At 41.6% G+C, this 13,517-nt stretch overlaps 1 protein-coding gene across 1 annotated transcript in view; it reads right to left on the reverse strand.

The window, feature by feature from the left end:
• Nucleotides 1-333: 333 nt before the first annotated feature.
• The window catches only part of LOC309545649 (uncharacterized protein), a 29,441-nt gene continuing 16,257 nt past the window's right edge, over nt 334-13,517 (reverse strand). Inside the window, exons 3-5 of the mRNA XM_082244914.1 lie at nt 7,768-7,802; nt 4,610-4,757; nt 334-1,224 (exon numbers count right to left, since the gene is read on the reverse strand). Coding sequence (XP_082101040.1) covers nt 1,187-1,224; nt 4,610-4,757; nt 7,768-7,802 — 221 coding nt within the window. The 3' untranslated portion in view covers nt 334-1,186. The remainder of the gene's footprint in view (nt 1,225-4,609; nt 4,758-7,767; nt 7,803-13,517) is intronic.

Here is a 13,517-nt window from a genome sequence, read left to right on the forward strand (position 1 = left end):
AAAGGAACTCTGATACCTCCTACAGCATCTATTAGGCCTCTGATGTCTCTAAAAATTTGTAAAGGACCTCTGATACCTCCTACAGCATCCATTGGGCCTCTGATGTCTCTAAAAATGTGTAAAGGACCTCTGATACCTCTTACAGCATCCATTGGGCCTCTAGTGTATGTAAAAATACATAAAGGACTTCTGATACCTTCTACAGCATCTATTGGGCCTCTAGTATATCTGGAAATATGTAAAGACCTCTGATACTCCCTACGGCATTCATTGGGCCTCTGATGTCTCTAAAAATACAATAAGGGCCTCTGATACCTCCTACAACATCCCTCTGGGCCTCTAGTGTCTCTAAAAATACCTAAAGGACCTCTAATACTTTCCCCAGCATCTATTAGGCCTCTGATGTCTCTAAAATATGTAAATGATCTCTGATACTTCCTACAGTATCCTTTGGGCATCTAATGTATCTAAAGGTATTTTAAGGACCTCTGATACCTCCTAAAACAGCCATTGGTCCTCTGATGTCTCAGAAAATACTTGAAGGACCTCTGATGCCTCCTGCAACATCCATTGAGCCCCCGATGTCTCCAACAATATCAAAGGGACAACTATGAAGCTTCCCTTTTTGTCCATAATACATCTACAACAAGTACACTAAATAACACATTAAATTAAACCTGTATTGAGAATATACAAAGACAGCCATTGCTGAATTATTCCTATGAAACTTCTGCTTTCCTAGCTGTTATGCTAATCCATAAGATTTAGTATTTTCCGAGTCATTGACCCAGAACAGTCATGCAGATCAGGAGGTTTTCAGTTTCCTCTGATCTCACTTGCTACATACTTGGTCCAGGTCTGTGACTCCACTTTTGAGGTTAAAGGCAGCCAAGCATCTGGCATTCTCAGTATATTCTCAGCACAGGTCTTGTTTGAAAGTAAATATTACAGGAGTCTTTGTTTTTCATTACAGATCAGGTAAAAAGACTTAGATATGGATTGCTCTTTCTCAATGTCCTTTCAGTTGCTTTAATTTAAACATAAAATATATACAGTTTCGTTACATTTTTAAGTGCTGGAACAGAACCACATATGTTCCTGGTCTCTAAAGTCACTACGATAAGTCTTCAAGGTGAAGATTTCACTGTCAGGTCTCTAAATTCCACGATTATCGCACGCGGTCGTCTTAGTCGCTCGTTTTGATGCAGTATTTCCAAAAGCAAGCTGGAAGAGAAGGAAGAGGAGATTACAATGGAAGTTCTTTCTGACGAAGTAAACATGGAATATCAGTATGATAACAAAATGTATCCACATAATTTGGATCACAATTTCTAAATGTAAACTTTTTTTTGACATGACGTTGGCGGATAAACCTCTATACACACAGTATAAAATGGCTACTGACTATAGGTAAACACTCAGGTTTATACAGCAAGGCAGACAACTCAAAGCAAATGTAAATGCAATCACTAATATCTTACAGAAAGCAAAGATTCATCTTTAAGATGCTAATGTTACTTCCAAAGTAATTTGCAATCTTTTTTCTTGTTAAATATTTTTTTTTTTAATTTTTACATGTATAGACATTGAAAGTCAAACTTTGTAGAAATGCTTCTACCAGAAGCGGGGGTTACAGTATATTCAAAAGAACGGTACATAGGTTCATCAGCTATGTGCTCTTTCACTTGTGATAATTTATGTAGTCAATTTCCTAATGCATTGTTTATTTGGCTTCTAGTTGGGTATTATACTGCCATCTTGTGGTTGTTTTGGTTATCGCATCTTTACTGCATCATTTTCTGTTTTTCCTCCCATTTTGTGATGTATTTCCTTTTCCTTCACACTGTCTTGTTGAGATAAAGATAGCTACTTGTCTAGGTCCCATGCTATCTGCTCGCATCCAGGAACACATTACAATGTTTTGACCTGCAAATATCAACTTTCAATCATCTGCAACATTTTTGTTGTCTGCTATACCTACTGCTTTCAATAAAGATGAGAAAATGATGAGAAAAAGGTGTTTGGTGAGTTCAGCTATCTGATAAAGACTGCCCCCTGTGATTGTATCTGCTTATGCAGGCCAGGCATAGATTTCTCATCAAGGAATAAGTAACTTTTACAACAGCTGTAATCAGAATATGCCAAGTAAAGAAGGCATATGGATGAAATCTTGAAGAATACAGAAGTGGTAATAGTCAATAGTAGCAACAGTAACATACTGTATATAAGGTGGGAGTCTAGCATGTGCAAACTATTGAAACAAGCTAACTTGAGGCAAAATTAGAAACTGAGCCGAAGTAAGAAGGAATAGAAGAAAAAAAGAAAGAAAAAAGAGGAGAGGGAGAAGGGGTGGGCGAAGAAGGGGGGAAAGGAAGGTGGGGAAGAGACAATTGGGGGCACTCTGAAATGTAACGCAGAAACCACTTATCGAAAGGTCCATTGATTTGAAGTTCAAGAAGACGGCGGTCAAGATTTCCCAAAAGACAACGAGAGATCCAGGGACCTCAACGCCACGTAAATTTCTTCACAGTGGAAAGAAAGAATACCTCCCGCAGCGCTATTGTGTTCTGCCGGTGGAGAGCGCAGGGGGTCGTCCCGGCAAGCAGAACACATAGGGGTTGGTTTACTAAAACTGGAGTGTGCAAAATCTGGTGCATGTAAAAAACCAACAACCAGCTGGTTATACCCAAGTCTATCAATGGATCCACTCAGGTACAATCAGCCTGCCCATGCATGGATTGAATCTGTGGATGAGAGATAGAGGTTTTCTGAAAGGACATATCTGCTGCAGCCATGAGATTGATATTGATTTACAATTGACTTTTTGGCTTTCAGGTAAAGTGATCTGAACTGCAACTAATAAACCCAGCAGCGACATGTCTTAGTTCAGTTCCAGGTTCAGAGCTGTCATTCCTAGGCTTTTTTAATAAAAAAAAGTGTAAAATTAATTGTAATAAAACAAATTTACAATTTTACATGCACATGAAATTTGGTATGACATGTTTGGTATCTGTTGACACAAGCTCATCTTTTATATTTTAACAAAAAAATTGAAATTTTATTGTGTTTGTATGCGGTAAAATTATTTTTGGTGTCTTTTTTACTGAATATATTGGGTTGATAATGAGTTGTGCAAATATTGTGCAATGTAAAAAATTGCAACTGCCAACAATGTTTGGGGGTTTAAAGTAATTTCTATATAAAATGAAGATTTTAACATGTGTGAGGAAAATAAAAATTGTCCAAGGAGAAAAGTGACACAAAAGGGCTCACCCAAGCTCTACCGCGGAAGTGGAAAATGTATGAGCAGAGTGTCAGTGCTCAGACTGTGGAACAAATAGTATTTAAAATTATACACTAATATGGGGTGGTACCAACGAGTGTATATGAGTAGGAGTATAGAACTATGTGCCACATCCCATACACTATATTGGAAACTTATTTAGGACAAAACGGACTGGGTTTCCCATGTGTAGCTGTCTTTGATGGACACTCCTTAGGAATGACTAGAAGAGCTCCTGAAGAAGCGTTGAGTTTGTGAAACATGTAGAGCTTACACTCTAGCCAAATATTCGGTTATCCATACCTCTAGCAGGCACCGTAGGGAGTATATCTATTGGACACCTATGTCTATTGGACACCTATGTCAGTCTGGGTAACTGCATGGTCCTAATGATTTTAACATTGTTGTGTATTGTAAAATGCATTGTGAATTTTATATGACAATGACAATTTGTATGTATATTAAAAGCCTTGCAAATATAATTCAGCTTACATCATATAATGCTGGTACAAAATGAAGGGTTGCAGAGCCACCCCTAACTTTTACACACATAGATCCATATGATATGTGTATGTGTTTAAAGGAGATGTACAAATACAGCTCATTTGGCTGTACATCTCCTGTGGATCACAGGTGTGCAGTTTGTTCTGCACTCCTGTGACCCGTTTTCAGCAGAGAGCGGGCTCAAGTCCGCTCTCTGCTGACGTCACAGAGCCGGTCCAGGCTCTGGCGTCGTCATGACCATGGAGTCGGGATCCGCCCACATGCCTGGACCGGCATCCTGCTCAGCCTCTCAGTGAGCCGCTGAGAGCCTGAGTTGCCTTCTCCCGCATCCTCCACAGCACAGCGCTCCAGTGAGCGAGGAGGGGGCACAGCAGAGAGCTGGTGACTGACAGTCAGCAGCTCTCTGCTCAGGGAGCTCTGAGAACCGAGCGATAGACAGTGTTCAATCGCTCAGTTCTCAGTGTTAGAGGCGCCGGGGGACAGATGCAGCATAATCTCTTTTAAAGTAGAACTAATCTAATTGTCCATTTTGCTATCCCTGTTAAAAATCTGTCAGAGGTTATGCTCAGCAAGTTCAGTGCCAGCATCTCTAAAAGGGGAGGGGTTAGGAGGTAGAAGACCCTCCCCAGAGGATACTAGTGGTCTGTGAGCAAGGTAGAATACAGAAGGTCTGTGTTTCCAGACCTGAGTTTTAATGAGAGCCTAAATATTTTGCCTTGAGGCAAAAAAAAAAAAAAAAATCCCCTATGCTCTGTTAAGCTTCATACGTTTTTTTTTTCAATAAATACAATACACATAAATGAAGGTGATTTGAGACCTCACCTCGTTTTTTGGACTTCCTGGTTAAGCCTTGTGAAACTTTCCTAAAATGCTTCCCTTTCATGGGACTGTGGTCTGCCAGTTCATCTGTTTGGTCAACAGATTCTTCCTGATGGAAAGCAGGGTTGGCCTGTTCCTCCCGTATGTCATCCTGTAACAGACCAAACATAACAGAACAATTATTACCATACATATATGGTTCATGTAGAGAGCTTGGTGTCGAGTTATACACTTTAAGGTCATTACAAAGGACAGAAGGAAAAGAGATTTAACCTCCACATACTGTACGGAAAGGCTTCTTCACATTAAGAGCTGTGAAAATGTGAACTAGTTTCGGCCAGCTCAGCAGAATGTTTAAAATGTATTAATTATAGGTAATTATACCAGAGATTGTTGATCCAGGGAATATCCAATTGCCCTTTGGGGGATCAGGAAGGAGCAAAACTGGACCATACTTTATAGAGTTTTTTGCCTTTCTCTAAAGCAATTATGGGTATAGGATTCTATATATATGGATGTTTTCTTTTTATTTGTTCTATTTATTTATTATTTCTATTGGTTGAACTTTGTGTCTTTTTTTTCAGCCTAAATAACTATATGTATCTTTTACCCCAGTTCATACAATCCAGTACCTCCCTTATTTTAGATGCTGTTCTGCCCAGCTTTTAAACATTCTATTGGGGACCGAGATCGGGTGTCAGGGGGGAAATTAAAGTCTAAACATGCCAAGCAGTTAGGCACTTGAGCATTTTTTTTTTTCAATTAAATGGCCAGAATAAATGAATATTTTGGCCATTAAATTAATAAACTAACTATTAATAAATTAATAAACACCAAAGTGCTTGACGTGAATAAACGTGCCTAAGTGCCTAAAAGTATTTGCAAAAACGTGGCTTATGCCTCGTACACACGCATCGATTATTGGCTGGGAATTTTCAGCCAACGTCCGATCGGCCGATTTTCGGCTTGTTATACCTCGTACACACACGCATCGATTATTGGCCGGGAATTTTCGGCCAACGTCCAATCGGCCGATTTTCGGTTTGTTAGTATGATGCTTCCAACAACCGACTCCGACTTTTCGGCCGAAAAAAAATCTGGTGTGCAGGCTATAAAATTTTTGTTGGCCGTCAACACAACGGCCGATTTTCCGTCAGTCAGTACAGATTTTGGCAGACAAAAATCTGATGAGCAAGACTGGGCATGCTCAGAGAAGAAAAAACACAAATAAAGTAAACCAAAACATGACATCACTTCTGAAGTAGATTTTTGTTGGCCGAGAAAATTCGTGTGCAGTCTAGGCACATTCCAACCAACAAAACACCACTCTGGACAAAAGACGGACGATCGGTCGGCCGATAATCGTTGCGTGTGTACGAGGCATTAGATGCGTCTTTAAGCTGCTTTTCTCTTTCTAGGATAAAAGTGTTTAGAAGAGCCCTAGTGTACATGGAGCCAAAGACCTAGCTGAGGGCTGGTGTGCACGGAACTATTCTACCCAGTGCCCACTGGGTGTTGGGACTGTGGGCTGAACATCCCCTTTAAACACCCTGCATAAAAAGTACTGGGAGGCGGTGCATATCATGTTTAAATATAATTCATACATCAATACAGATTATTACCTGCACTAAAGGTGGCCTGACATGAGATGATTGACATCTAATTCTGGTGACTTCACTTTGCATGTAAAAAAGTAATCTTTGAATGATTACATTATATCTACAATTTCAATCACCCTCTAATGACTTTGGCGAACTAAAACAACAGTTTCAGGGGAGAAGTGAAAACCAATTTAATTTTTTTTTTCTGCAGTTGTGTTAAATTCAGTAATTTTCCTTAATCTAAATTTTTGTAATCCATTGCACCCAGAGCATGCATAGACCGTGACCTCACAAGGTCAATAATAGGGATGAGCAAAATCGGGAGTTCCACTTTCCCCTAAAATTTCTGGGAAGATTTTGACAAAATGCATTGAAGTCAATATGAAATAAATAAGGTAGACCCCCCTAAATACATCCCCCCCCCCTCCCCACACCAGCACACATAAAATAAATAAATAAATCACTAAACATGCTCTAAATCAGGCATCACTAAATGGCGGATCGAGGTCCGAATGTGGCATGAGCCACTGCTCTATCTGGACTGCCGCGATTGAGCCATTTAGCTGACGATTTTGTCCTCAGCCTCCACCGCTGTGATTAGCAGAGCAGAGTGGACGGCAGGAGGTGGGACAATTCTGGACCGAGGGTGGGAGCAGCACTGCATGGAGAGCCGGAGCAGCAGCTGCCTGGATGAACTTTTCAGGAACTTTTTTAGGTCAACCAGCAGGTGATTGGATGCTAGGATGGAGGGGGTGTACAGTTGGGCAGTGCTCTGTATGTGGGGGGTAATGTACAGAGGGGCAGTGCTCTTTGTGTGGTGGGGGGGGATCATGTACAGGGGGGCAGTGCTTTGTGTGTGTTGGGGATCATGTACAGTGGGGCAGTGCTTTGTGTGTGTTGGGGATCATGTACAGGGGGGCAGTGCCCTGTGTGTTGGGGATCATGCACAGGGTGCAGTGCTGTGTGTGTTGGGGATCATGTACAGTGGGGCAGAGCTGTGTGTGTTGGGGATCATGTATGGGGGGGGGCAGTGCTCTGTGTGTGTGTTGGGAAACATTTACAGGGGAGCAGTGCTGTGTGTGGGGGATCACGTTCTTTTTTTTTTTTTTTTTTTTATTGCAATAATTTGTACTGAGTTTTAGTTACAGGATACAATGTTTAAAGGCACTAAGTTAACAAGGATGATTAACCCCAAAATAAATCCAATATATTGGGTCACAAAACCTCTGCTCATAAGTCCGTTACAAGATGGCATACAATGAGACTACATGACAAGTGAAAGCAAATACTGTATCTTATTGTAGCCCCTACAGAGAAAAATAAATACTCTACAAAAGTTGGACGTTCATATAATCTCAGCAAAAGCACTGGATCACACTGCAATACACCATATTGTAGTCTACCATTCAAACACCAGTGGACCTTTCCATGTCCATGGTTCTAGGCTGTGGAAGTGCTGCACAATAAATGGGATCCTATCAACCTGACTGTTTCCTTTCACAGAGAAGCGATGTGGTAGAACATAAACAACATAAAATGACTGAGGTCTAAGACACTTACCATTCTGTTCTTCTTTCCAAACAATTTGTTGTTGGCTGAAAGGGAAAAAGAACATTAAATTAGATGTTGGGGTTATTTTATAGTATTCTGTCTGCTGAAAGATTTAGGACTTGTTCATTTCACAACACTGAATCTATTCAGTACCATAGGGAGTTGTATTAACTTAGCAGAATGTACAAAATAAATATGTTATTCTATCAAAAACTATTTTTAAATTTTAAAGTGCAAGTATATAGACAAATGTATCCTACAACTAGGACTAACTCAAGAAGTATAGGTGTCAGGGCCTGGATCACCTGCTGGTGGCGCTGTGCTTCCCAGAGGGGAAGTTTGTTGTTCCAGTGTCTGCCAGCGGCTGTCTCCCAGCAGCCAGCAGATCCCAGTAATCAGCACCACCTGGGTATTTAGTCCCTCTTTTACTGTTATGGGCCATACACACTATAAGATTTTCTGAAGACATTTTCCTTTAGATTTAGCAAAACCATATAATATGAGGTCAAACCTAAACATTTGTATGCAATCTGGCAGGCCCTTCTACTACATAGAAAAGGTAAATCTGAAGGAAATCTAACCACAAAAGTTGGATAGTGTGTATCCAGCTTTACACCTTGCTCCATTTTTCTTGTTGCCAGATACTGCTAGCTTTTATCCTGTTCCTGCTCTTTGATCATGCTCTCTGCCTAGCACCTTCACCATGAGCCAAAGGCGTAACTTTCAGGGCTCCAGGGCAAGAAACCATAAAGGGTCCCCCTAACCCCCATGGCCCTCTCTATCGGTCCCACTCCCATTGTGGGGCCCTTTATTTTTTTGCAACTTTGGTGCAATTTGAGTGCCAAAGACTGCAATGTAAATCACAAAAGCTGCAAGGAAATCGCAAGCAAGTTGCAAGAAAGTCTCAAGGAAATTGCAAGCAAGTTGGGGTCCCAGCAGTGTGAACTGAGTCCATGTTCCACTTCCTGCTGTCTTGGGCCCTTCAGTGGTGGTGGAATGCCAGGGCCGGTTGTAAGTGCGACCTTTGTGACCCTGGTAGTCCCGCCAGGGTCGCCTCTGGTAGTTCTGTCAGGGACCACCCTTAACCCTGCTGCCTTGTTCGTACTTCCCCTTGTTCCTGATCCTAGTTTTGGTTCCCCTTTTTATATATTCCTTGCACCTCCAGTTTTACCCTGTTTTCTTGTGTTCCCTAATTGTATATATTTAGTTCAACAGTAAGGATTTCTGCTATTCTGTTTAGTTATAGATATTTTGTCACTGAGTTTTTGATTCACTTATATCTTTATGTTTGCTGGTTTTTGGAGGCCTTTTTTTTTGCTAATAAATTCACTTAAAGGGTAACTCCCCTATAAAAGTTAGCAAATAAAAAGAATAATATAGCATATCCAGTACAATTGTGACACAAGTCATATTGTAATTGCATGCTATTAAAAGTTACCTTTTCTTTACAATCTGCAGTGCTGTAATTTTCTGTAAAATGCAATATAGAAACCTGGAGGCGTTTTGTACACAGATAGCGTACAGAACGCCCCCCTCCCTGGTATGTCATTTCCTGTTTATGCGATTGGCTCTCTGATTTTCCCAGAAGTCTGCATTAACCCCCTTAGCGGTATCCCCGAGCGTGACTCGGGGTGGATTTTTTATGCTAGGATCGGTATCCCCGAGTCACGCTCGGGGTAGATGTGCAGAGCGCGCAGAGCTGTCCCTTACCTTCTCCTGGCGATCCAGCGATGATCTCCCATTGCTGTGATCGCCAGCCGAGATCCCCGCCGCTCGTCCGTCGGTCTGATGACTTCCTGGTTCTGTTCCCTGCAGCAGCAATGCTGCATGGGAGCGGAACTGGGAGGGAAATTCAAATGTTGCACAAAACACATAACATTTCTATTTATATATATATATATATATGTATATATATATATATATATATATATATATATATATATATGTATACATATACACACACATATATATATATATATAACGCATGAATTATAATCTAATCAATAATATAATTTTATTAAAATTATATTATTGATTAGATTATTTGTGTTTCAAATTTATCACATCTGGGATGTCTACTAGAGTCTTGTTTTGGCCTATACAGTAAACCCCCCTCCATTGCGGGGGTTACGTTCCGGACCCAGCCGCGAAAAGTGAAAATCTGCTAAATATAAAAACCCTATTAAAATGCATTGTAGGCATGTTTTTTTTTTTTACTGTCACTGTACGTGTAAAAGCATTTTAAGGTCTTTAAACACACTTTTAAAACAGTAGAAACTCATTTAAACACATAAAAGATACTGAGAGACATAGCAAGAGCTATGGAAAACACAAAAATATTTCATTTTTAATGATTTATATAGTAAAATAACTTTACAAAAAAAACCGCAATATACCAGGACCGCAAAAACTGAACCGCGATGGAGCGGGGGTTTACTGTAATACATAACGCCAAATTTCCATGCAAAAAATTGTACCGCTTTTGGTACATAATTCCTGACATAATCATACCGCCAGGGAGGTTAAGATACAAATCACATTTTTGCCTTCCCCTGCAACGTAAATTAAATTTTTGGTGTGATACTTTCAAAAGGGAAATCACGTCTAAAGGGTTGGCAGGCCCTACTACTTTCCTTAGTAGAGCTCTGCAGGTGCAGCAGCTGATTGATATCTATAAAACCACTACCATACAGTCTCACTCTGTATGTACATGGACACAGACAAACAAACAGCTATCTCTTAAGAATAACAAAAGTTAGGAATCTGCAACAACGTTTGTTAAATTTCTTGTACATAGATCACCCAGAGGAGAATGTTTTTTTTTTTCTCAACAGAAGTGGAGTTATTCTTTAATTCACTTAATGGCCATCTTTACACTCACCTAGAGGACCATCTTCATCCTCTAGTCTACACAATTATCTCTTTGGATGTCTGCCTCTCTCACTTGCTGGAAGATCATCCACTGGAGTTCTTGGCACCTGCACTGCACCCAGGGCACCTGCATCCCCCTTGTCCCCATCCTGAACTTAGTGGGAGACACTCAGGAGATCAGATCTGTGGGAGCCATTGGGAGACAAGCTGTCCCTTGTAAACACAGAAGCCAGACTTCTGTGTTTACAAGTGATGGTGGTGAGCAGGGAGCAGAAAGCCTGAGCCAAAGGTGGTGGAACTGAGTTTCTGCTAAGTTCCAGCTGAAAAAAAACCCTGGGTAAAAGAATTGATTCAGTTTATAGCACTTTCCTGCAAATTTCAGTTGTAGGTGGACAGATCCCTTTAAGGGGAATAATGGCATTATTTAGATTTTTGTGAATACACATTTTGTGTGACTTCCATATTATAATGTATGCTAAATAAACCCAATGCGTACCTGATGTATGTAAGTATATCTAAACCCAATAACAAAAATGTAAATTATTGCAGCTAAATGGTCTTTAGATCTGCTGACTGCATATGTTTCCTTTTTTTTGTTAACTTTTTCTATTTTATCATGACCTGGTGATCCTGCCAATAATTCACACCTTGTCCTAAGGTGACAACACTTATTTATTTTACTGTATCATTGGAGATGCAGCATTGTCACCCTCTGACATGATATGTTTTTGAACTACAGAACACCCCCTCCTCCTCCAACTCCTCTTCTCCATAACATATTGTGGAGATGTTCTGCAGTCCACAGAGGTGAACTGGGCAGGACTGAAAACACTGCTTTGGTTTTGGGTCAAGTCACTACAGGAAGTTTTTGGCTCATACGTGTTCTTGCATTTATCAGACAGATATAACAGAACACTTTCAATGATATATATTTACAGACCAAAAGGGCACAAATAAGAGAAGTTCATTGTTAGGGTTCACTTACACTTCAACATAAGACAATGTGTAGCCTGACAGTCCTGCAACTGCGGGATGCAATCAACCACCAAGTAAAAGCCATTATTATAAACTACATAGCTCTTCTTGTAAGTGACTTTCTTTACATGCTGCTGAAGGTGAGAACGTTAATTGACACCATTTTTAATATCTAAAGAAGTTATTGAGGGAACCTCAATAGGTGAGCAAGCATGGTCTCCCACCTGAAAAGTCTAAGTCCAAATCTACAAACTCAAAAACATTGATGAGGGCTTATCACTAGGAAGAACCTCTCCAATGGGAAACCAGGTGCCACCGACAGTTGCTGAAGATTCTCTTGCTATAAAGGTATTGGCCCCCCTCCATATATCTACTGGTAAGACGTTTTTGTAGAGCCTTACTCTCCATAGTTCTGCCAGTGTCCATATCAAAAATTTCCACCCTTCCTCAAATCCCTCTGTCACGGGGTAACGTGGCAGAGCCTGACGTAAGAGGAGTGGCTTACCGGGTAACTGGCGTGGCACAGGTTCACCAGAGGCGCGGAGTCTAAGTGTAAGCCGGTCTTCACCAGGGCCCCAGAAGGTGGGGATGGATTTGGCTGCTTGCTAACACCAGGTCGCGGCCCCCCGGATTCCCTGGGAGAGCCAGGAACAGATCCAGGACCAATAGCCGGTAGCAGGTAAACAGATCAGGACGAGACAGGAGGATAGTCAGGACAAGCCAAGATCAGGGCAGGCAGCAGGTAATCAGAATCCAAAGACAAGCCGGGTCAGGTAAACAGGAACAGCAGATATAACAGGCACAGGATACAGGAGAGCTGAAGACAACACAGCAAAGTGCAGTGCTGCTGGGCTGTTTAAATAAGGCAGCCTGTTTGCCAATTACAGCAATTAGTTTGCTCTAGGTTAACCCTTTAGGAGACTCATGACAGCACATCAGTGTGCTCAGGAAGCATTCCTAACAGCGCCTGCGCAGGGTATTGAGTCTCTGACATTGCCCCCCCCTTAAGGGCAACCTCCGGGTGCCCAAAAGGTTCCTTTTGTGGGGATGGTTGCGGAAGAAATTCCGGATTAAGTCCTGGGCATGGAAATTCTGTACCGGTTCCCAGGAATTTTCTTCGGGGCCGTAGCCCCTCCACTTAACCAGGTATTGTAGCTGGTTCCTCCGCCTTCTGCAGTCTAGGATGGCCTCTACCTCAAATTCTTCGTCCCCGTTGATGGTGACAGGAGCAGGTGGTTCTGAACTTCTACCAGGAAAGGAGTCAGGTACTGCAGGTTTCAAGAGTGAAACATGGAAGACTGGATGGATCTTGAGGGAATCGGGAAGCGTCAATTCGTAAGATACCTCATTTAATTTTCTCCTCACAGGGAATGGGCCAATAAACTTGGGTGCCAGTTTTTTGGAAGGGCATGCCAATCGGAGATTGGTGGTGGCTAACCATACCAGGTTGCCGGGCTGGAGAACCAACTCACCTCTCCTTCTTTTGTCAAAGAACTCTTTATTGGAGGTCTGAGCCTTGGTCATGGCATCCTGTAAGATTTTGTTGTTCTCCTTAAGGAACTCCAAGATATCCCGGACTGCTGGCACTGTAGATTCAGGAATAAAGCAGGGCAAGAAAGATGGGTGAAACCCGTAGTTGGCATAGAATGGGGACTGACCTGTAGCTGAGTGTTTGGCGTTATTGTATGCGAACTCTGCTGATGGAAGTAGCGAGACCCAGTTATCTTGAACAAAGGTGGTGAAGCATCGGATATATTGCTCGAGGGTCTGGTTGGTCCTCTCAGTCTGCCCGTTAGTCTGGGGATGGTATGCGGAGGACATTGACAGCTTGATTTTCAGTGAATCACATAACGCTCTCCAGAAGCGAGAAGTAAATTGGACACCTCTATCCGACACAATGTTCATTGGGACCC

This window comes from Pelophylax lessonae (assembly GCF_965119305.1).
Source record: "Pelophylax lessonae genome assembly, chromosome: 2".
Taxonomy (NCBI): Eukaryota; Metazoa; Chordata; class Amphibia; order Anura; family Ranidae; genus Pelophylax; species Pelophylax lessonae.